Source organism: Cololabis saira, chromosome 9, assembly GCF_033807715.1.
Source record: "Cololabis saira isolate AMF1-May2022 chromosome 9, fColSai1.1, whole genome shotgun sequence".
Classification (NCBI taxonomy): domain Eukaryota; kingdom Metazoa; phylum Chordata; class Actinopteri; order Beloniformes; family Belonidae; genus Cololabis; species Cololabis saira.
In genome coordinates, this window is record NC_084595.1 from 18,354,793 (window position 1) to 18,377,328 (window position 22,536).

Genomic DNA, 22,536 nt, shown 5'->3' on the forward strand with positions numbered 1-22,536 from the left:
CGACTCCAAAATTCAGCAGATTTGTAGTTTATAAAGGCAGATAAACTGTTATGCTGCATGGTGCGCTGTAATCTTCTGTCAAACTTAACTCAATGTGTGTTTCAGTAGGTTCAGTTTTGTTAGTTTAAAGCAGTAACATACAGTAATCACTGTGACGCTGGACTACGATGCACAACACGAGACAAGCTGAACTCCTGCTGTCCACCTTGAGGGTTCCAGCTCTCCTAATACTCTGTCTCTTGGGGCCGTTTGCTCTGCAGGATCGTAAGCAACCTGACGTATGCGACAAGTTTTTCCACGATGTTCCCTTTGAGGCCGATTTCGCCTCAGATATCCCGGAGCTGCAGTCCATGATGGCCATGCCGGGTGTCGATGGCTTTACGATGAAGGTCGACGCCCTCTATAAGGTATCTTGAATCATTATTAATACATCTCCGACTTATAGTGTCTTCCTCGGTGAAGAGGGACGAATGTTGAGTTAAAAAAGTAGTTCCTGAATCTCCTATGCAATATCAATAGTATATGAGCATGGTCTTGCTTTGGAATTAATTATAAACCTTAGCCACCTGAGAACTCCAGAGTCCTCATTGATTCATGGAGTAAAAACAGGAAGACGAATCCCATTGAGAATTCAATCCTGGAAGAAATGAGTAGCCACTGCAGAGACTTTAAAATTAATGCTGCATGTGTGTGTGTGTTCTCTCTTTCTGGTTTAACTTTACAATCATGCTGATTTTGGGCGTGAAAGGTTTAAAACTACGAAGTGAGAACATGCTGTAGACTTTACCTGTAGTCTCCCCTTAATGTGATACTTTCAGTTTTTTTAATCAGCATTTTGGTTCGAGAGTAGCCTTGTTTTTATAATGTGTTGATGAAAGAAGTTAGTTCTAGAGACCGCTTTGACATTTGAGAATCCTGCAAAATAATTACTGATTAGTTTCCAGTGTCATTGGCATAACAGTGCTACTGTATGTCATATTTCCTCATGATTTGAGCCAGTGTGAGCATGTATAGGGGGAACTTTAGTAGTCCCAGCTGTGAACCTTGTGGAACACCACAACCACCTCTGGTATGTATGAGAGCAACATCATAGACATGAAGAAGAGGAGGAGATGGACTTCTGACTAAGCATTATCCTCGACCCCTGAGTCATGTTCAGGTCTTTGTGATAGGATGCTGTGATCAGCTCCAGCGCAGAGACAATGAAGAGGGTTTCTTTATATTTTAGTAGTGATGTACTCTGAGTCCTACTAAACCTCGTCATACACAGGGTCAAGCGTTGTTTGAAGACCATTTTTTAAGGATTTTATGGATAACAGGGAGATTAGCTACAGGTTTGTAAGTGACAGAGGTTCAAGTCTTTGTGGCTTGAGTTTTTTTTTTTTTATATATATATATATGTTTATTGCTTTTCAATATTTCAGAGATACAGAACAAACAAATGAAAAGATAAAAGAAAAACCCTACCTCCACCCCCAAAACAAACAAAACTTGAACAGATTCAGCACATCTCGTAAGAAAATAGTAATGGTCACAATCACTAGAATAAACTAATTATAATTAAAGAAAACTGTACAAAGTACCAAGTAAAATAAGTAGTAGACACAGCAAGGAGGTTCCCATTTACCCATTAGTCTTTTCTTTGAAACCACTGCAGTACAGGGTCCCACATTTTCTTAAACCAGTCTTCCCTGTCTTCATTCCAGAGTCTCACTCTCTCCAGGTGAAGCATACCTGCCATTTCTCTCAGCCACAAATCATATGTGGGTGCAGTGTCGGCCCTCCCAGTCCGGAGGATAAGCTTCTTTGCAATCACAGTTCCAAACAGAATAGCCTTTTTCTGATATTTGTTGGCAAAAGGCGAAGGGAGTTGCCCCGAGAATGGCTACAAGCGGATCCGGCTCCCAACATCTCCCATAAGCCATAGAGAAGCAATGGAAAATACTTTTCCAGTATGTGCAAAGTTTACTGCATAACCAGAAAGAATGTACTAAATTACCAGTCGCAGACTTGCATCTGTTGCAAAAGAGTGAAACGTCGGGAAAGAAACTGTGCAGCTTTTCTCTAGAACATGGGTCAGCAACCCGCGGCTCTTTAGCGCCGTCCTAGTGGCTCCTGGAGCTTTTTCAAAAATGTTTCACCTTTTTTTTCCTTTTTTTCTTCTTTTTTTCCTTTTTTCTTTTTTCTCTTTTTTACTCTTTTTTGTTCTTTTTTCTCTTTTTTTTTTTTTTTTCTTTTTTCTTCTTTTTTTCCTTTTTTACTCTTTTTTTCTTCCTTTTTCCTTTCCTTTTTAATCTCAACATTAACAATTTTTCCTCGAAATTTTGACTTTTTTCTCGACATTTCGACTTTTTTCTTGAAATTTTGACTTTTTTCTCAACATCTCGACTTTTTTCACGAAATTTTGACTATTTCCTCAACATTTCGACTTTTTTCCAAAAATCTTGACTTTTTCTCGACATTTCAACTTTTTTCTCAACATTTAGACTTTTTTCTCGACATTTCAACTTTTTTCTCAAGATGGTACTTCAACATTAATCTTGACATTTAGACTTTTTTCTCAAAATTTCAACATTTTTCTCGACATTTCGCCTTTTTTCTCGACATTTCAACTTTTTTCTCGAAGTGCATAATGAAAAAAATCTTCCCCCTGTTATAACTAATATAGCTACATGTAGCATGTGTTGTCTTCATTCAAAGTCTTATACAAGACTTTTCATTTTTTCCGGCTCCGTCCAGACATATTTGTTTTTTGTGTTTTTGGTCCAATATGGCTCTTTCAACATTTTGGGTTGCCGACCCCTGCTCTAGAATAATACAGTCTATGTAACGTCTTATTTGTGGCTTGAGTTTAACAGCAAACACCTTCCTCATCTATGGTTGATTGACAGGTGGAGGCGGGGCACCAGTGGTACCTGCAGGTGATTTACGTGATCAGCCCGGAGTCGCGGTCCAGCCCCAGGATTCAGCGCTCAGTCACCTACCAGCTGAGCCGGCCCAAACGCGACCTGGTGGACCGCAGCGGCCGGCTGACGCTGGACGAGTCGCTCATCTACGACAACGAGGGCGATCAGGTGAAGAACGGCACCAACATGAAGTCGCTCCGCCTGGAGGTGGGCCCTTCTGCCACCTTCAACGCCCACGTGGGGAGCTCTGTCGGCGGGGGGGTGGCCGCCATCTTGCTGCTGGTCCTGGTCCTGCTGGCCTTCTGCTTCCTGTTCCGCCGCTGCCGGCGCTCGGCCAGGAAGACGAAGAGCGGGAGCTCCCCGAAACCCTACGAGGAGTACCCGCTCAACACCAAGGTGGAGGTGTGCATGGACAAGTGCGTGGAGAAGAACTTCAGCAGCAAGCACTGCACCGTGAGGAACGTCAACAACCACCGCAGCCAGGAGCCCGGCAGGAAGACCAAGGTGAAGCAGGTCAACCTGGAGGTGAAACTCCACAACAACTTCAACGACGGCACTGAGGTCTGAAGCACCGGCGAGGAAGAGGAGGAAGCAAGGAGGAACTGGGGGAAGTTAGAATCACAACGACAACAAATTATTTTCAAGGAGTACGTTTTACGTAATGGAACAAGATATTTGTTATTGTATTTTTATACCATTTTGAAAAAAGGGAAGGGAGTGATGTGCAGGCAACTGGGCTACCTCAGAGATCCACAAACCACTGGGCTGCGTCAAGCAGCCGAAACATCCCATCATCCAAACTCCATCCTCGTGATACTTTTACTTGACATTTATGTACTTTCTGACACCAAAATGGTGAACGGTAGCTCAGACACTGGTGATTGTTTTAACTGCTGTATCGAGTCATTTCACTGCTTTAGCTGCCACCTCTGCGTGGCACGGTGGCCAGCGTACCACTCCTCCTTTTTCCATATTCACCTTTGAGATTTCACTCACTTATTCTGCTGGTTAAATAAAAACTCCGACAACGTCTATGTCGGGTACAGCTGCTTCTGACTACTGAAAAGTATTAAGCACAAACAGTGCGCTGCTGTCGTCTGAGGCCGAGTGAGTGTAAAAAAAAAAAGAAAAGAATTATAACTTTCAAGTGCAATTAAGCCACGTCTTTTGTTATTCCTCCCTCCCCGAGCAGGAGCTGCTTTTGCTTTTAAAAGATGTATTTCAAGCCTTACTTAGAAACATTTTAAGAAACAAATCATCTCTTGTTTCAACACAAATTCATTTTTTCCTTTATTTTTTTTGTGCTGTAATCTGCCAATATTAAGTGCCATGCAGTATTTTTTACTCACAAGTCATCCAAAGTATTTCATTTTTTTTTTGTGTGTGTGTTTGTTAATCGAAGAGTCTGGATGTGTAAAATCTTCATGTAATAGTATGAAAAGAGACAGAGAGAAGGTTTCGATCCCGTCCACCTGACCAACTTGCTTCAGCCTTACTACTGTTTGAATGAAAACAATCTATTTTTAAAATGATCTGTTTTATAGGTGCATCTGCCTTTGTTCTGCCCAAAGACACTAAATCGCTCCTCGTCTCAGATCTCGCTCAAATACTTCTGGTGCATTTATGTATTATTATGTTACCCGTCCTTGCAATGTATTATGTTACAGCTAAGCTACTGGTGTATCCGTGATTTAAAATTATTGTAACTTTTAATCTTTTCTAAGTGTATGACACTGGTTAGAGAGTACTGCAAAGAAAAAGAATCGTTGTTCAGATGAGATGTGTGACATACACCTCTCTCTGATCCCACCTGCTGTTGTTCTTCAACTGTGTGCCTATCAAACAACGAGAAAATGGGGAATTGTGGGAAATTACATTATATTTTTGGTGCTATCATTTTGTGGGGGGCAAAAAAAAAATCAATGCTATCAGTATGATGCCTGTATTTGGTGCCTTTTTTAGTAATAAAATAAATCTGAAATTAAACTCCACGGTGTGTGTTTAATATTTGTTTTATTTATGGTAGTAAGGCAAGGCAAGTTTATTTGTATAGCACAATTCAACACAAGGCAATTCAAAGTGCTTTACATCAACATTAAAAGCAGCAAGACACAATTAAACAGTAAATAACAAATATAATGAAATAAAATGATAAGAACAGAGGTAAAGTAAAAGCACAAGTATTCAACAGGTTGGAAAGAGCTGTTTAGGTACAATAGTTAGGGGGCAAACCCTAAGATTGATAACTATGCTCACGCTTCTGGGTAAAGTTTGACAACCTTATTTCTTTGTTAGAAGGAACCCCTAGGAGGAATAATAGGGGTGTCATCTTGGATTTTTTTGCTGGTGACCACTGGAGGCGCTGAAACATTCAAATACTCAATTCATGCATATGGTCACAATAATGGTCAAAATGTACAGTTTATATGCAAAATCTTCAATGTTCAAGATTTTATATTTAGGGAAATGGATAAAACATTAATTGAAACATTTTTTTTAACTGTATTGCTATATTTTGTCAAATATTGGTTAAAAAATATGACTTTTTTTATAGGCGTTTTGAACACACATAATAAGCATCTTTTTTTTTGCATTCTAACTAGTAATGGGATGTTATGCTAATTGAAGCAGCTAGGTAGCTAGGCAAGCTAGCAAGGCAAGCTAGCTAGAGCTCTGCACCATGTTTTTTAGGGCTTCACTTTCTGGCTTGACTGAACAGAATGATGCCAATGATTAATTCTCCAGCGCATGACTGTGATACACTTTGGACAGTATTAAAAAACTACCATAATATGACCAACAACCTAAAAAGTACACAGTCATAACATTTGATGAGCAGCTTTATTGTAAAGCAAAGATGCTTCAGTGGCACCATCAAAAGGAGTGTGTGAACATGGTGATCCTCTTGGGTGGCTTTCATGTGCAAATTAACTTTGCAAAGGTCATTGGCCATCATGTTGCCGATTCAGGGCTGAGAGACATCCTTGAGGAAAGCGGTGCGTTTGGGAAGAACACAACAGATAAGGATGGGAAAGGGATGGAACCGCATAGCCCGTGCACACAAACTTGTCTTTGAACCACTTTGGAAGATCTTGTGGCCAAGCTTTCTCCAATGGGTGGAAGACAATGAATACACAATCACCAAGGGGTGCTTGGAGCTGGTAGGTGCACTATCAGAGCACATAAGAAATGGAGATGTTGAAACAGCTGCAGCATGCTATGAGGAGCTTTTGCTGGAAGTCGGTAAGGTTCAGAATCTCATTGCAGAGTTTGACAAGGCCAATGAAGACAAGCCAACCTTCACCTTCTGGAGACAATACATGGAGCTCGTGTCTATTCTCCTGGTATTCACACCGGCACTTAGGTGTGGAGATTGGAAGCTACATGTCAGCATTCAAGAGCATGATGCCCTGGTTCGCTGCTTATGATCACACTCATTACACAAGATATTCATTGCGGACATGGAACATCTGGCACACACAGCACCAGAGGTCTACCAGGGATTTCTAGATGGTGATTTTGTTGCCAAAGAAACAAAGCATAGCTTCAATGGGGTGCCTTTTGACCTTCGCCTTGAACACATCAACAAAACAGGAAAAGTTGCTGGAGGACTGGTGGGCATCACAAGAAATGAGAGTGCGAGAAATCGCTGGTCCATCACCTACAATGAACGTGCTTCCCTGGCAGAGGATACAAGATCACTCTTTGGACTGACACATGAGGATGAGGATGGTGAAGATACCCATAAAGACTGTCTTCCATCAAGAGTCAAACGGGATCATGATCAATAAACTTGTTGACCAGTTCGAGAGATCATGTCTTTCATTAACCAGAGTTGTATGCTCTCCCCTCTCTCAAACAAGGAGACCAGCTACTGGACCCACATATATTAAGATGTTTTCTGTTGTTTAGTGTGAATAAACACATTTTCTATGAAATTCTGTGTCAAAAACGTCTATAAAAAAGTGATATTTTGTATCCACTCACACTTTTGATGGTGCCACTGAAGCATCTTTGCTTTACAATAAAGCTGCTCATCAAATGTTATGACTGTGTACTTTTGGCCTAGGTTGTTGGTCATGTTATGGCAGTTTTTCAATACTGTCCAAAGTGTATCATAGTCAGGCGCTGGAGAATTAATCATTGGCATCATTCCGTTCAGTCAAGCCAGAAAGTGAAGCCCTAAAAAGCATGGTGCAGAGCTCTAGCCAGCTTGCCTTGCTAGCTTGCCTAGCTACCTAGCTGCTTCAACTAGCATAACATCCCATTACTAGTTAGAATGCAAAAAAAAAAGATGCTTATTATGTGTGTGTTCAAAACGCCTATAAAAAAGTCATATTTTTTAACCAATATTGGACAAAATATAGCAATACAGTTAAAAAAATGTTTTTCAATTGATGTTTTATCCATTTCCCTAAATATAAAATCTTGAACATTGAAAATTTGCATATAAACTGTACATTTTGACCATTATTGTGACCATATGCATGAATTGAGTATTTGAATGTTACAGCGCCTCCAGGGGTCATCAGCAAAACAATCCAAGATGACAACACAGCTATTATTCCTCTTAGATGTTCCTTCTAACAAAAAAATAAGGTTGTCAAACTTTACCCAGAAGCGTGAGCATAGTTATCAATCTTAGGGTTTGCCCCCTGACTATCTATAAAAAAGTGATATTTTGTATCCAATATTGGCTAAAATATTACAATATGATTCATAAAGGCTTTTTTAGTATTGTTTTATCTATTTCCTTAGATATACAATGTTTTAATCTTGACAATTATGCATATAAATTGTACAGGTTGACCAAAACTGACCATATGCCTGAATTGAGAATTTGAATATTCTAGGCCTCTAGTGGTAACCAGCAAAAAAAATTCAAGATGACAACACCCCTAAAATTCCTTCTATAGATTTGTTCTAACAAAAAAAATAGGTTGTCAAACTTTACCCAGACATGTGAGCAAAAGTTTTAACGGAGGCTCTTTTCTAAAGTTGCCCCTTGACTACAAGAACTACGCGATTGTTCCGTGTCTGGAGTGTACAAGCCGTCCGTGAAGGCACCAGCTGACAGTGGCAAACAGGCGTGGCTCTTTCTCTGCAGGTAGATTTGCATTCTCCACAGAAGTTTAAGGTGTGGTGCAGCAGGGTGCAACGCTTCTGACAAAAGATCCAGGTGAGCCTAAGTCTTTCGTGCTTGTTTCTTTCCCCTAAAATATGCAAGTAACTTAGATTAGTTTAGTTTGTTTATTTCGGTCATGACATCACAAAAAAGAATAAAAATAAGACAAACATCAAAATAGTTTTTACAAAATTAAAAATAAAATAAAAATGACAACCAGGAAACGAATACACTGTTCAAAGAAAACATTACAAAACATCTAAACCGAAAAAGGTGTAGGCTGAAGCAAAGCTTATTCATTGCCTAACCTCAAAAGAATTGTTTAAAGTAATGAAATTAAGCAAGAAGTAAGAGATAAGACTGCCAGTAAAACAAATTGCCTCCATGGGGATAACAAAGATTCCTCGAAAAATAAGAAAAACAAAAAAGTTGCAGTCTACATGTTTCCTTCAGCCTTGAATAATCAAATCAAATCCCCAATTAAATGAATACCCAAATCAACATAGTACGCATCACCACTCATTACTTTGGTATAGAGAAAACATCCTTCTTTTCAATGTTTTTTTTTTAATGAGGTTAAGGTTCTACTTGATTTCAAATTCCTCTCCAACTTATTCCATACATCCACCGCTGCCACTGTAGCATCTCAGTTTGGTGTTGGTTCTGATTTTTGATTTTCTGTATATGCTCTCCCTCTGAGGTTGTAATGGCTTTCTCTTAAATTAAACATGTTCTGGATACAGTCTGGCAGCATGTTCTTGTTGATTTTGAACATAATCTGTGCAGTTTTGAAGTCCACCAGTTCATTGAATTTGAGCTCATTTGTGTCTATAAATAATTGGTTGGTTGGGTGCTTGTGCCTGAACTTCGGTCGAACTCAGAGTCGAAGATGGTTACTCTCAAAATATGTTCATAATGTTAATATCAGTTCGATGTATTGCTCCTTCACAACTTAAAGCATATTTATATATTTTCTACGCACTGATCTAATACTAAAGAACTACCGAAAATCGAGTGGTTTCTAGAGTTTATTGCAAATATGTTAAAACTTGAATTGTTTCCTACCAGTTATATACTTACAAGTTAATTATCAGTTTCAAACCTTGTCATCATTTTCACAAATCAAGATTTTTCTTAATATATATTTATTTTTTGAAGTGCCTTATAATATGTGTTTTGTAAGATAGAACGGTTTATTTAATTTATTTATCCCCCAGCACGAGTACAATATTTCACAATTTCACGAGATTTCACAACAGGAGCAAGGTGTTTAATCATGTTTTTTTTACACTTTAAAAAAGTTTTTTTTTTTTTTTTTATGGAAAATAATTCAATAAATGTAGCTACATTATTTAATTGTTGGCTTTTATTAAAATGGATGAAATAGACACTTTAACGTCACTGTTTTGTTTTAATGCCTCAAATCTCTTATTGCAGTTAAAGATGACAAGAAACCTAAAATAACAAAGCTCTCTATAAATGTTTATCTTCTTTTATCCTTCATACTTTCCATGATGGATTAATAGATAAACAGAGGTACTAAGATTATTTTTTAAAGTTATAATTCACATTAGCTTGTTTGCATCCAGTAAACCTAGAAAAAGTGATGAATTAAACGTCTAAACAGCTCCAAAGATGTTCTTCATATTTTGTGAGTTGTGCATTTACCGTATATAGTTATATTTACCATTAATATTTACCATCTATAAAAATAGCAATGTGAAATAAGACACAACAATCTTTTATAAACAACAATAAACTGTTATTATTTCATTTTTCATTCGCACCGTGATCTCAAAGTACCTTATCCCCAAAAAGCAGTTCCTGTGACCTCCATCCTAGACCAGAACCATGTGACCTCCCCTCTAGACCAGAACCATGTGACCTCCCCTCTAGACCAGAACCATGTGACCTCCCCTCTAGACCAGAACCATGTGACCTCCCCTCTAGACCAGAACCATGTGACCTCCCCTCTAGACCAGAACCATGTGACCTCCCCTCTAGACCAGAACCATGTGACCTCCCCTCTAGACCAGAACCATGTGACCTCCCCTCTAGACCAGTGAGGTTTAGGGTCATTTCTCAGGGAAAGCTGCTCCAGCGGCTGGAAGTCACATGGTTCTGGCGCGGTCCCAATCCAGTTCCCCTGGTTACACAAAGGTGAGCTGGATTATTGGACATACAAACCTTTTATAGTCTCCGAACTAAATACCATATTATCTCACCACAGGGTTGATGGCTAACGAGTTTATTCCCAAACAAGTTTCTTTTTAAAGTTGGCATCGGTGATGATGAATGTAGTTTGCTTTTTAAGATGAATTTTTAAGATGAATGAAACTGTATTATTTTACAGAACCGTCTTCCATCATGGCATCTCTGTGGGTAAGATCAAGGATTTCATGTCTTCTTTCGATCAAATGTTTCAAATACACAATTTTAATTTCCTACTCATTGGTTTTAGATTAAATTAGATCTTTCTTAGTCATTGTTATATAACAACAAAATTAAAAGTGCCATCAGCTAAAAAATCACTCATTTCACACAACACAAAAAAAAAAAAAAACTGATTAAAACCATTAAATAATTAAAAATAGCCCACACATGCACACAATCCCTCATATCAGTTACAGTTTGTTTTAGGGTAGATTGGGTTTTGTTACAGCTGTAGGATACGGGTTGTTGTTGGTGTTTTTTACTGTTCTGTACCATCTACCTGAGTGTCCACGGTGAGACCGGTGTGCGTGTACTGAGCTTTAACCTCGTGTCCTGTGTAAAAGCACACGTCTGAGTGGTGAACAAACACAAATACAGGCCACTCACCGTGAATGAAAATGCTTTCTGCAGGACGACCTGGACAGCCTTGTGAATTCTCCTACATCCGTCCAGGTAAATGTAGCTTCCTCCACCAAAACCCGACTGTCCGTCTCTCTAAACGAGGATAGACATATTGGCTACTGATTTAGAGGTTAATCTACCTTCTTCTGATCAGACTGGAGAGAGAGGAACCGTCAAGCCTGAAGCAAACTTTGATGCAGAGGAGGATGCTGCAGCTTTGAGGGAGGCCATTGAAGGACTTGGTATGGATCCTCAGTTAGCACTTCAGAGCGCATGAGGTCCTGATTCCCACTGTATTTTATTTTAAGTATGAATTTAGTTTGTTTATTTATTTATTTACTTTTCTTTCTATTCCTTTCTTTTTTTAATTTTTGTTTGTGGTAATGTCCTTTTTTATTTTTTTGTGTGTGAGAATGTGTGCAGCTCATTAGCAATTGCTTCTGAGCAGGTGTGTGTGTGTTATGTGTGTAACACCGGGAGGTGTGTATGGTATGTATATTGTGTTGCAGATCTGTCAGTCCTCTTGGTTTATGATGATGTTGAAAACTAATCAAATCTGAATATTAAAAAAAAAATTATGAATTTCGTTAAAAGTTCATAAGGAGATGAGGTTTTATATTTAATTTTCTGTCTCCGTCGTCTAAGGTAAACATTCAGTAAAGATGAGGAAGAAATGGCAGATGTTTGCAGAATTTCTCCCAACCAACGGAGCATTTCCTGGTGTTAACACACCCACGTTGTTCTGTCTGTCCCTCTTTGGTTTCTTTATTCCTGTTCTTTGGACGTCTCACCTTCATGTCCTTGTTTTTAGGCACTAAGGAGGACGTGGTGATCGAAATCTTGACACACAGAAGCAACGCTCAGAGGCAGCTCATCTGTGAAGCTTATCGAGGAGCCACCGGCAGAGTAAGATCTCGCTCCTCTTATCCTTTCTCCAGTGTGAATTAGAGGCTCTGTTCCCCATTATGTTTTTTTCATTATGTGTGTATATGTATGTATGTATGTATATATATATATATATATATATATATATATATATATATATATATATATATATATATATATATATATATATATATATATATATATATATATATATATATATACATATATATCACCACTAAAAAGAACAAGGACTGGTTTGATGAGAACAATGAAGAGATGCGGGAATTGCTGGCAAAGAAGAGAGCAGCCAACCAGGCCCACCTGGCTCAGCCGCCCTGTCCTGTGAAGAAAGCTGCCTTCCGTCACATCTGCAGCAACCTCCAGCGCAAGCTTCGAGTGATCCAGAACGAGTGGTGGACCAGCCTCGCAGAAACAACTCAGCAGTGCGCAGACGCTGGTGACTACAGAGGCTTCTACGAAGCCCTCAAGGCAGTGTATGGCCCCACCCACCACGTCCAGAGTCCTTTGCGCAGCGCCGACGGTCAGGCGCTCCTCACAGACAGAACGTCTATTCTGAGCCGCTGGTCTGAGCACTTCCAGGCCCTCTTCAACGCTGACAGAGTTGTTCAGGACTCAGCAATCCTTCGCATCCCTCAGCTACCAGTCAAAGTGGAACTGGACGAACCACCTTCCATGGAAGAACTCACAGAAGCCATAGAACAGTTGAAGAGTGGCAAGGCAGCATGAATCGACGGTATTCCACCAGAGATCTGGAAAGATGGAGGCCCCGCGTTACACAGCAAGCTCCACGTCTTCCTTGACTGTTGCTGGGAGCATGGACAACTTCCTAAAGACTTTCTGTGATGCAGTCATCGTTACCTTGTACAAAAACAAGGGGGAAAAGTCAGACTGCTCCAACTACCGGGGGATCACCCTGCTTTCCATCGCAGGAAAAAAATCCTTGCTCGTGTGCTCCTGAACAGGCTGATACCTACCATCGCAGAAGACCACCTCCCAGAAACCCAGTGTGGCTTCAGAGCAAACAGGGGCACCACAGACATGGTCTTCGTCCTCAGGCAGCTCCAAGAGAAGTGCCGAGAACAGAACAAAGGACTGTATGTAACGTTTGTGGACCTGACCAAGGCCTTTGATACGGTGAGCAGAAAGGGACTTTGGCGGATCATGGAGCGCCTCGGCTTCCCCCCAAAGTTTCTCAGCATGATCACCCAGCTGCATGAAGACCAGAGCGGCCAAGTCAGAGTGAACAGCAACCTCTCAGAGTCCTTCCCCATCGTCAACGGCGTGAAACAGGGTTGCGTCCTGGCACCAACCCTGTTCAGCATCTTCTTCAGCATGATGCTCATGCAGGCCATGGAAGACCTTGACGACGACGACGCTGTCTACATCCGCTACCGCCTCGACGGCAGTCTGTTCAACCTCAGAAGGCTACAAGCCCACACAAAGACCCTTGAGCAGCTGATTCGAGACCTCCTCTTTGCCGACGATGCTGCCCTCGTTGCCCACACCGAAAGAGCCCTGCAGCGCCTCACATCCTGCTTTGCAGAGGCTGCCCGGCTCTTCGGGCTCGAGGTCAGCTTGAAAAAGTCGGAAGTCCTCCACCAGCCTGCACCTCGGGTAGAGTACTGCCCTCCACATATCACCATTGGCGAGACTGAGCTAAAGACCGTCCATCAATTCACCTACCTGGGGTGTACAATCACATCAGATGCCAAGATCGACAGGGAGGTTGACAACAGACTGGCCAAGGCAAACAGCGCTTTTGGCAGACTGTATGACAGAGTCTGGAAAAACAAACACTTGAAGAAGGGCACAAAGATCAGTGTGTACAGAGCCGTCGTACTCACCACCCTCCTGTACGGCTCTGAGTCGTGGGTAACCTACCGCCACCAACTACGACTCCTCGAACGTTTCCATCAGCGCTGCCTCCGCACCATCCTCAACATCCACTGGAGCGACTTCGTCACCAATGTTGAGGTCCTCGAACAGGCGGAGATCACCAGCATCGAGACCATGCTGCTGAAATCGCAGCTACGCTGGGCAGGGCATGTCTCCAGAATGGAGGATCATCGCCTACCCAAGATGGCCTTGTATGGCGAACTCTCCACCGGCCATCGTGACAGAGGGGCACCAAAGAAACGCTACAAAGACTCTCTTAAGAAGTCCCTCGGTGCCTGCCACATTGACCACCACCAGTGGTCCACTCTCGCTGCTGACCGTGACGCCTGGCGCCGCACCGTCCACCAGGCTGTCACCGCTTTTGAGGACTCCCGCACAGAGAACCTGAAGGAGAAACGCCGCAGGAGGAAGAACCTGGAAGCCTCAGCAGCTGTACCTGACGTGACCTTTGACTGCAGCCGCTGCGGTCGGACCTGTCTGTCCCGCATCAGGCTTGTCAGCCACAAGCGTGCCTGCAGTCGACGTGGACAGCCCCCTTCATAAAATCTTTGTTCGCGAAGCCAAGCCAAGATATATATATATACACACACACACACACACACACACACACACACACACACACACACACACACACACACACACACGTATGTACATAGACCAAAAGTTTGGACACACCTTCCCATTCAAACAAATGGGGAAGTGTCCAAAGTGTGTGTACATAAGTATATGTGTGTATAAGTCTTTGATTGGCAGCCCTGCCCAGAGTCTACTCTGCTTCACACCCTGTCAAGGTAGACTGATCTCACTCGTGACCCCAAGCAGGATGAAGCAGTAAAGGAAATGGACAGAGCCTAAAACAATCAAAGTTTAACCCCTGGAACAGAACCCACACAGATTTCCATGATTAGTCTAGACTTGTACAAGACCACCTAAACCGAGCCAAGACACTACCAAGACCAGAGAGTACAAGATCAAGACTAGTTCAGCTCCAGACCGAGACCAAAAACAAACCTAGTTATTTCCTGATCCTGCGTGAGTTGTAGAACATCAGCAGCATCCTGGTTCAGCTAGTTTCCATATGAGGTTGTATTCAACTGCAGCACAATAACACAGAGAAGTGGATGTCTGATGTGGTGTAATCTGATTACTATTATGGTAAATAATGTAATTTCAACCTTTTCATATTTAAAATTCAGGTTTCATCTCCAAATTAAGTCAAATTTAAATCAGTAACATTTACTATGCATTACTTTTCTGAGGTGGAGGGGGGTGTTAGAGGCTGGTTATTTTGTTAGATGACTTTGGGACTAGTTGGTAGTCGTGTCAATCCTTAAAAGCACTGGAGTCAATCCTCCAATAGTGTAGAAATAGCGGTAGTGCAGTCGCCACACATATCTGAGCTCAGCTGATTGATGAAAACATTTATAGTGAGTTCAACGTATATCAGCATCACTGAAATGGACCTGGTGCTTAACCAATCACGATATGCAAATATTATTCATATTAAAACTGTAATTAAATACAGACACATGCAGAGGCACCAAAACATTGAATCGAATGCAGAATACAAATAGTTTACAAAACTGTACATTACCAAGAGGAAGAACAGCTGATCACCAGATTCTGTCACCTCGGTGTGCAACGGCCTCTCAATTATCCGAGTCTGAGACCTGGCGAGAACGAGACAAGACCAAGACCACAAAACAGTGGTTTTGAGACCGATCTCAGAACTACAAGTCTAGATCACTCCAATATATCATAATCAAATAATCAATAAAAGAGGGACTTATTCCTGTTTTTCTGGCAGCAGGTGTCGGGGTATCGCATCAGTTGAACTCTAGAGACGTTAAAGGCCGACTGGGCTCATCTTCACTCTAACGTTGATGCGAGTTTGCAGTGTGATGTGCAACAGAGTTGCCCTGGCGACGCGGCGAGGAGGGTTGTGGGAACAAATTAGACTTCAACCGCATGACAGAGAAGGCAAACCGAATTCCAACTGAAACAAACACCACCTTCTGTTAAAAGATCATTAGATTACTGACCTCAAGACGATGCATTTCCTGTTGTTAATATAAAATAGATTCTGTAGTTTATTAGAATAGTTTATTAAACCAGTTTATTAGTACAACAACTACAACTATGTGTGTGTATTAGAAGTGGTTAAACTAGTCATTGTGTTTTACACTTCAATATCTGATTTCATTTCCAGCATTAAAAGTGTTAAATTCTCCGGCTGGAGTTTTAACCTGACGGAGTGTTCTGTGTTGACTTGGGAGGTTATCTGCGCTCAGGTGAAGGCGGAGGGCATTGTGTATTTGCATGGGTGTGGTTGAGTGCTGCACAAACACTGACGGGCTCTAATTACACCACAGACGTTGGAGGAGGACCTGAAAGGGGACACCAGCGGCGACTTTGAGGACCTGCTGGTGGCGCTCATCACCCCGCCGGCCGTGTACGACTGCCATGAAGTGATGCGGGCCATGAAGGTCTGCTTTCTCAGGAAGATTATTCCAAACCTCCAACGGGGATTTTGTATTTGAAAAGAGAAAATAGTATTTCATGAATGCATCGAGCTGGCGGAGCTATAGTAGTTTTGATAAAGGAAGAAGAGACGTGTGAGAATGAAGTAATTTGTGGTGTCGCAGGGAGCCGGTACTGAAGACAGCGTCTTGATCGAAATCTTCGCCTCCAGATCCAACCAGCAAATCAGAGCTCTAAAGGAAGTCTATCTGAAAGGTAAAATGAAGGTGTTTTTAGAGGAGATGAGTCTTTTCATGCAACTGTCTACCGCAGGAGATGGTTTTTCTGATGTCGTCATGTGTGTTTTTCCTCCAAACAGAAACAGAAAAGGAGCTGACTCTCGACCTGAAGAGTGAAGTTTCTGGAGATTTTGCAGACGCGCTGCTCCTTCTGGCTGAGGTTTGTGGTGACCGGATACGACAACAACAACAAAAACATGCATTTTTATCAAATACACAAAGCTCACAAACTGTTCGAGAGGCGTCATTAAAGCCCCTCTCTTATTTAAGAAAAAAAACAACGTTTTTGACGTATTTAACAATCTGGTCAAAGGCCGTTTATGTGCTCCAAGAAGTCTTAGTTCAAGCGGCCGGATACGTCGCATAAAATGATAAAAGGTGCTTTACAGTTAATTTCCATGGTGATGAGACATTAGCCTGAGCTACGCTGGGAGGTGGACAGAAGCGAGGAGGAGAGGCTGCAAAGATGTCGACTCGCTTTTTAGATAATAACATCTGAAGTGGGACCTTGAGTAAATTATACAGTACCTTTTTTCTTTTCTTTCATGCAGCATGTAACTATACTTTTAATGGCAGTCCCTTGACATTCACACGCAGTGGTGGACAGTAACGGAGTAAATTTACTTGAGTACTGTACTTAAGTACATATCCAGAGGATTTGTACTTTACTTGAGTATTAGATTTCTTTGGTACTTATTACTCTTACTTGAATACATTTCCAAGACAAATATTTTTACTTTTACTCGAGTTCTTTCTAGGAAAGCTGAAAAGTACTCGTTACTTTCAGGTCTGCTCTTTTTTCTTCTTCCCTAAAATCCTATTGGACACAAGCTGTTTTTGTCAAAGGAGGAGACCTATCACAGTGCACGCTCTCTGCTAGGATGTACGTAAAGCAGAAATACGTCAAGTCTCCTCAAAACGATACCGCCAAAGTAGCCTGCGTTTGTCAAGACAGATCCGCAACAAGTCAAGACAGAGCCGCAACAATGGCTACGCCTGCGTCAGGAGAAGAATATTGGGATATTGGTAGACAGGCACGGAGACAGACAAGACAGATATTGGGAGACAGACAAGACAGACATTGGGAGACAGTTTGTTATGCTCTATATTGCTATATTGTACTGGTACATGTCCTTCCTGTAAAGTTAAGTGACTTCAACATTGAGTTATTGAAAGCAGAGATGTAGTTTTTTGTAAAGCAGTGGTCTTTGAGGGGGATCCAGACTTAGTTGGATGGTGCAGGTTCATTTGGTTTCAGTTCATGATTGTTAATAAACTCTGCATCATCTGTCCTCTTATGATCCCATTCATTTGATTTGTTTTTGGTGTTTCTGCAGGTTTTATATAACATTGTGGTTCTAAAAGCAGCACATCAGTGCAGCTGGTTTCAAAGAGTTAATTCTCAGAAACAAGAGTTAAAAGATCCTTGAATTAATTTAGAAAAAATATAGTAATTTACTGATGTGGAAAATAAGAAATTTACTCTTACTCTTACTTTTACTTAAAGTAAATTTAAAAGCATTTACTTTTGGATACTTAAGTACCTTTAAAAGCAAGTACTTTTCTACTCTTACTCAAGTAATATTTTGACTGAGCTACTTTTACTTGTAACGGAGTAAATTTTGACCAGTAGTATTTGTACTCTTACTCAAGTACTGGGGTCGAGTACTCTGTCCACCTCTGTTCACACGTGTGTTACGTTTACAACACTTTCACAACCTGAAATGTAAATGTAAATGTACTTTATTTATATAGCACCTTACATCAACCTAGAGGTGAACCAAAATGCTTTACATAACATACAACAAAATAAAACAAGAATAAAACATATGAACATATAAAACATCAAGTATAAAAAAGTGTCGCCACACTACTGGCTATTAAAAGCCACCCTGAATAAATAAGTTTTGATTTTAGATTTAAAAAGGCCCAGGTCAGAGATGGTGCGTAACTCACAGGGGAGCTGATTCCAGATCCTGAAAGGGTCACCGTACTTGCATAGCACAGCCAGACAAGGACAAGGCTTGACAGGGACTCGTGTTCTGCTTCCCTCTCCAGGGTGCGAGGGCCGAAGACGCTGCAGCCGATGTGGAGAAGGCCAAAGAAGACGCCAAGGTAGAGTACGATGGAGGACCAAAGCTCCCTGCGACTCTGGGGTCACCTGCTGAAGTCCCTTTCCCTCCCCAGGTCCTTTACAGCGCCGGGGAGAAGAAGTGGGGCACCGATGAGTCCAAGTTCATCGACATCCTCTGCCAGAGAAGCGTCCCTCAGCTTCGGCAGAGTACGGCACGCAGTGTTCACTTTGGTTTATCAGAAACAAGCAGCCGTATACTTAGAAATGTTTTTATTTTTGTTGTGCAGCTCTTGTTGAGTACAGGAACATCAGTGGAAAGACTCTGCAGCAAAGCATCGAGGGAGAGATGTCAGGAGAGTTGGAGGAGCTGCTGGTGGCCGTTGGTAAATCGCTGCCTTGCTCAATGAATTAGATGTGAATCAGCACTTTGATTCATGTTGATGAGGATATTTAAACCCTGTTGCTGTACATCTCCCTCCTTCTGCAGTGAAATGTGTGAAGAGCCTACCGGCTTATTTTGCAGAACGCCTCCACAAGAGCATGAAGGTGACGCACAACTGTTGCATTTCTTTGGTCGTCGAACCAACTCCATATAGTCTATTAAACAACCCTGTCAACAGAGGACTTTACATCAGTGGGAGATGATTTATGACACATACGCTGGTTTCATTTCAAACTGCTGTATTAGTGACAGATTATTGCAGGTTTATGAACTGAGATTGTAACGTTAAAATGAATGCCAAGCTATCGTTCTCGCCAACAGGGTGGCGGCACTGACGAGTCCACTTTGAGCCGGATCATGGTGGCTCGCTCCGAGATCGACCTCTTGGACATCAGAGCCGAGTTCAAGAAGCTATACGAGTACTCTCTGATCTCTGCCATTGCTGTGAGTTTTACCACTGTTTTACCTGGACCGCGAACGCAGCGCCGAGCATCATCGAGTTTAGAGTTTGAAGGGTTAAAACTCATGTTAGTTCACAAGCTTCCCTGATATATTTTTTAAAGGCAAAAGATTTTGAATAATACAAGAGTTTTGAGGTTTTCCAGGTTTTTACACATCTGAAGAAACATGTCGTCATATCCTCGTGTACATGGACTCTTTCAGATGCACCTGTCAAACAATATGTCATGTTTAAGAAGACTGGGATGAGATGTGTCACAGCTTCTGCTCTAATCTATCAGATCAAAGCAAGAAACCACCATTCTTTGAGTTGAGTTGAGTTATACTTTAATGTCCACTAGAGAAATTTGTTTTAGGCATCAAATACATGCATAGCGTATAAAAACACATACAATCAACACATACAGACAGCAACAGATATCAGACTCAATACCACAATAAAATCAGTAAGAAACCAAGCAGCAGTGAACGACATTGCATATACAGTACCCTAGGCAAAAATTGCATCTATCCCGGAACCTCATTTCATTACATTTCAATATTGGTACAGTATGAAAAAAAGCAAGAACAAAGAATAAAAACAAGCTTTTTCCTCATTAGCAGCATGGTAGTAAAGATATAAAAACAAGGATTGACTACTACTGGATCAGTCAGCAGCTTAGTTACAGCAGATCAGATCTGCTCCTGTCCCCTACCTTTGGTACCAAAAGCAGCAGAACATGATGTGGACTGAGCAGTAAATATACCATCCATTAGATTTTTAGTGTTTTGTTAGTGTTTTTGTAGCATGCAATGTTTTTAACACATCTCATCAGCACTTGTAGCTGCGCTGAAAGCAGAAAATGTCCAAAAACGTCAGAACAATACGGACCAAAGATTTGGTTCCGTTACGACGGTCAGACCAGGCTTCAATATTTCATTAACCTGCCTCTTATTGGAAATTAAATGACAAGGCTTGGGCGATGTGGGCGTCTTTACTTTCCACGGCAGACCAGTTACAGTTGGTTCTGTCAACTATGAGTTATAAAGATGGAACGCCGTGTTTACCACGATTCCCCATGTCAGCACCGAGTAGGCAGGAAAGGAGTGAAGGGGTCGGGTATCTTATAGATCTAACATAGTTTATGTTTGACTTTAATGCATCAATTGTATAGTAAAGGTTTATGACAGGAAACTGGCGCTTTATTCACATAGACATCAAACAGTAATGAAAAGCAGACGGATATCTGGGGCTGATGGGTGTCTGTGTTGTGATTCCAGTCAGAGGCGTCGGCTGAATACGGTGAATGCATGAAGGCGCTCTGCGGAGGAGACGACTGACCTGGCGTCCACCACGGACCGAGAAGGACCCCTTCGTTTACTCTTCAGACCTTCTGTTCCTCTTGTTTAATGTATCTTCCGAGAGGAGAGGACATCCATACAGTTAGTTAATGATGCCAAAAAAAATTGTTACATTAAAAAATGAATGGAAGTGAAAAAAAAGTTAACAGGAATAAGGTTATAATGCTTAATAAACCAACTTGAAAGCTAATTAATCGAGTCAAATCTCATGTGTGCTTATATTATTTACAGTTTTAGTTCTGTGTCTTTTTTGGTAACTCGACATAAATGACCTCATGGAGAGTTTTGTAAGTTGAGCAGGCGGCAATGGTTTAAAGGTTTTAAACTTCAGCAGCTCTTTTACCATTCATCATTTGTTCCTTTCATCATGAGTTTTGCAAACATAAGCAGATAATACATAAATGCCAATATTGACATCATCAATCACCTCATTTTACTTTTATAGGTCACATTTTCCCTTTTTCTTGCTGAATATTGTGATCCAGGGGTATCATCAGTAGGTCTATTTCTGTTAAAAGGATCAAATTCATGTGATTTCAAAGCAGGTTCTGCATCATGTCGATTTACTTTTGATGTTACTGCATAAAGACACCTACGGTATTTCTTTCCTTGAGATCCATACTGCTTTTATACCATTTTATTTTACTCTACAGCCAGGTTGCATCTGACCAGACGGAGGATAAATATGTTAAACAGTTAAGAAGATAAACAATTAAAGTGTGCAGCTGTTTCACTGGAAACTGCTGCAACTAAGAAGTGGGGATGAAACGTGGGGAGGAAACGTTGGAGGCTGTAATGTCAGTTGTTTTGCAGCTAACTAACAGTTTAATAGATGGTTTGCAAATGGGTAACAATCAATAATGCTTAAACAGGCTTGTTCAAACCATTAAGGAGAAGCAGGTGGGGGAAAAAAATCAATGTGTCTCATTTGCAGCAGCCTCTAACTAAATGATGCAGGATGGCTTTGTGGAGAACAAAAGAAATAAGGTGTTCAATTTGGAATTTCATGAAGACTTATAGTGTTCTCATCGATATTCTTTGGAAGCATAAAAAAAGAGGACTGTAAATTTTATTGAGATTGGGAAGGTATGCGTTATGGAATCCCTCCTTAATTCCAATCCAACGCTTGTTGTTCATTGATTTTCCTCCGTACATGTCGGACAAAGACACGAACGACAGGATCACTGACCTCTGCATTTGATTAGAAATGCAAATTTGGACCACAGACTCTGCAACTTCTGAAACACACGGACGGCAGTCAAGATGACCTCATGATTGAAGGCCTTGAAACCATCAAATGAACATTCAGAGTGAGGATCATCCGTAATTACTGTTGCAGAAGTAGACCATTACATACCGACCAAATACAAGCCATAATGAGGATGCAGTAGGCCTACTTTTTGTGGGTTTGCTGTTGTCTTCTGCAGCATGTACTTTGGTGATATGTTATTTTATTCCTATTATTGTTTCTTTTATTGTCTTTTGCATTTTGACAAAGTTTTATTCTGCATATTTGCATGCATCAGATGTCTTCTTAAATACAATATTGTAATCAGGCTTGCAATGCAATATTGCAAAAAAACCAACAATAAAGTTATCTTTTTTTTTCGTTACAACAACTAAATTGCGCTTGTAGATATTTACAATATCCTGAATTCGTGATATGTGATCAGAGGTGTCAAAAGTATTCACATTCATTATTCAGGTAGAAGTATAGATACTAGAGTTCAAAAATACTCCTGTAGAAGTTGAAGTATCAACTCAAGTTTTTTACTCAAGTAAAAGTATAAAAG

At 41.0% G+C, this 22,536-nt stretch overlaps 2 protein-coding genes across 4 annotated transcripts in view; both read left to right on the plus strand.

The window, feature by feature from the left end:
• The window catches only part of fras1 (Fraser extracellular matrix complex subunit 1), a 329,177-nt gene extending 324,290 nt beyond the window's left edge, over nucleotides 1–4,887 (plus strand). For all 3 annotated transcript variants that reach the window (XM_061730659.1, XM_061730660.1, XM_061730661.1), the window contains 2 exons: nucleotides 261–407; nucleotides 2,892–4,887. In XM_061730659.1, coding sequence (XP_061586643.1) covers nucleotides 261–407; nucleotides 2,892–3,473 — 729 coding nt within the window. In that variant the 3' untranslated portion in view covers nucleotides 3,474–4,887. The remainder of the gene's footprint in view (nucleotides 1–260; nucleotides 408–2,891) is intronic.
• Nucleotides 4,888–8,024: 3,137 nt separating this feature from the next.
• Nucleotides 8,025–20,933, plus strand: anxa3a (annexin A3a). Its single transcript, XM_061730662.1, has 14 exons — nucleotides 8,025–8,085; nucleotides 10,385–10,413; nucleotides 10,876–10,917; nucleotides 11,021–11,108; nucleotides 11,678–11,772; nucleotides 16,041–16,154; nucleotides 16,314–16,404; nucleotides 16,508–16,587; nucleotides 18,486–18,542; nucleotides 18,615–18,708; nucleotides 18,789–18,884; nucleotides 18,989–19,047; nucleotides 19,265–19,387; nucleotides 20,663–20,933. Exons 2-14 carry the CDS (start codon nucleotides 10,399–10,401, stop codon nucleotides 20,720–20,722), a joined length of 1,014 nt encoding a protein of 337 aa, XP_061586646.1. The 5' UTR covers nucleotides 8,025–8,085; nucleotides 10,385–10,398; the 3' UTR covers nucleotides 20,723–20,933.
• The last annotated feature ends 1,603 nt before the right edge of the window (nucleotides 20,934–22,536 follow it).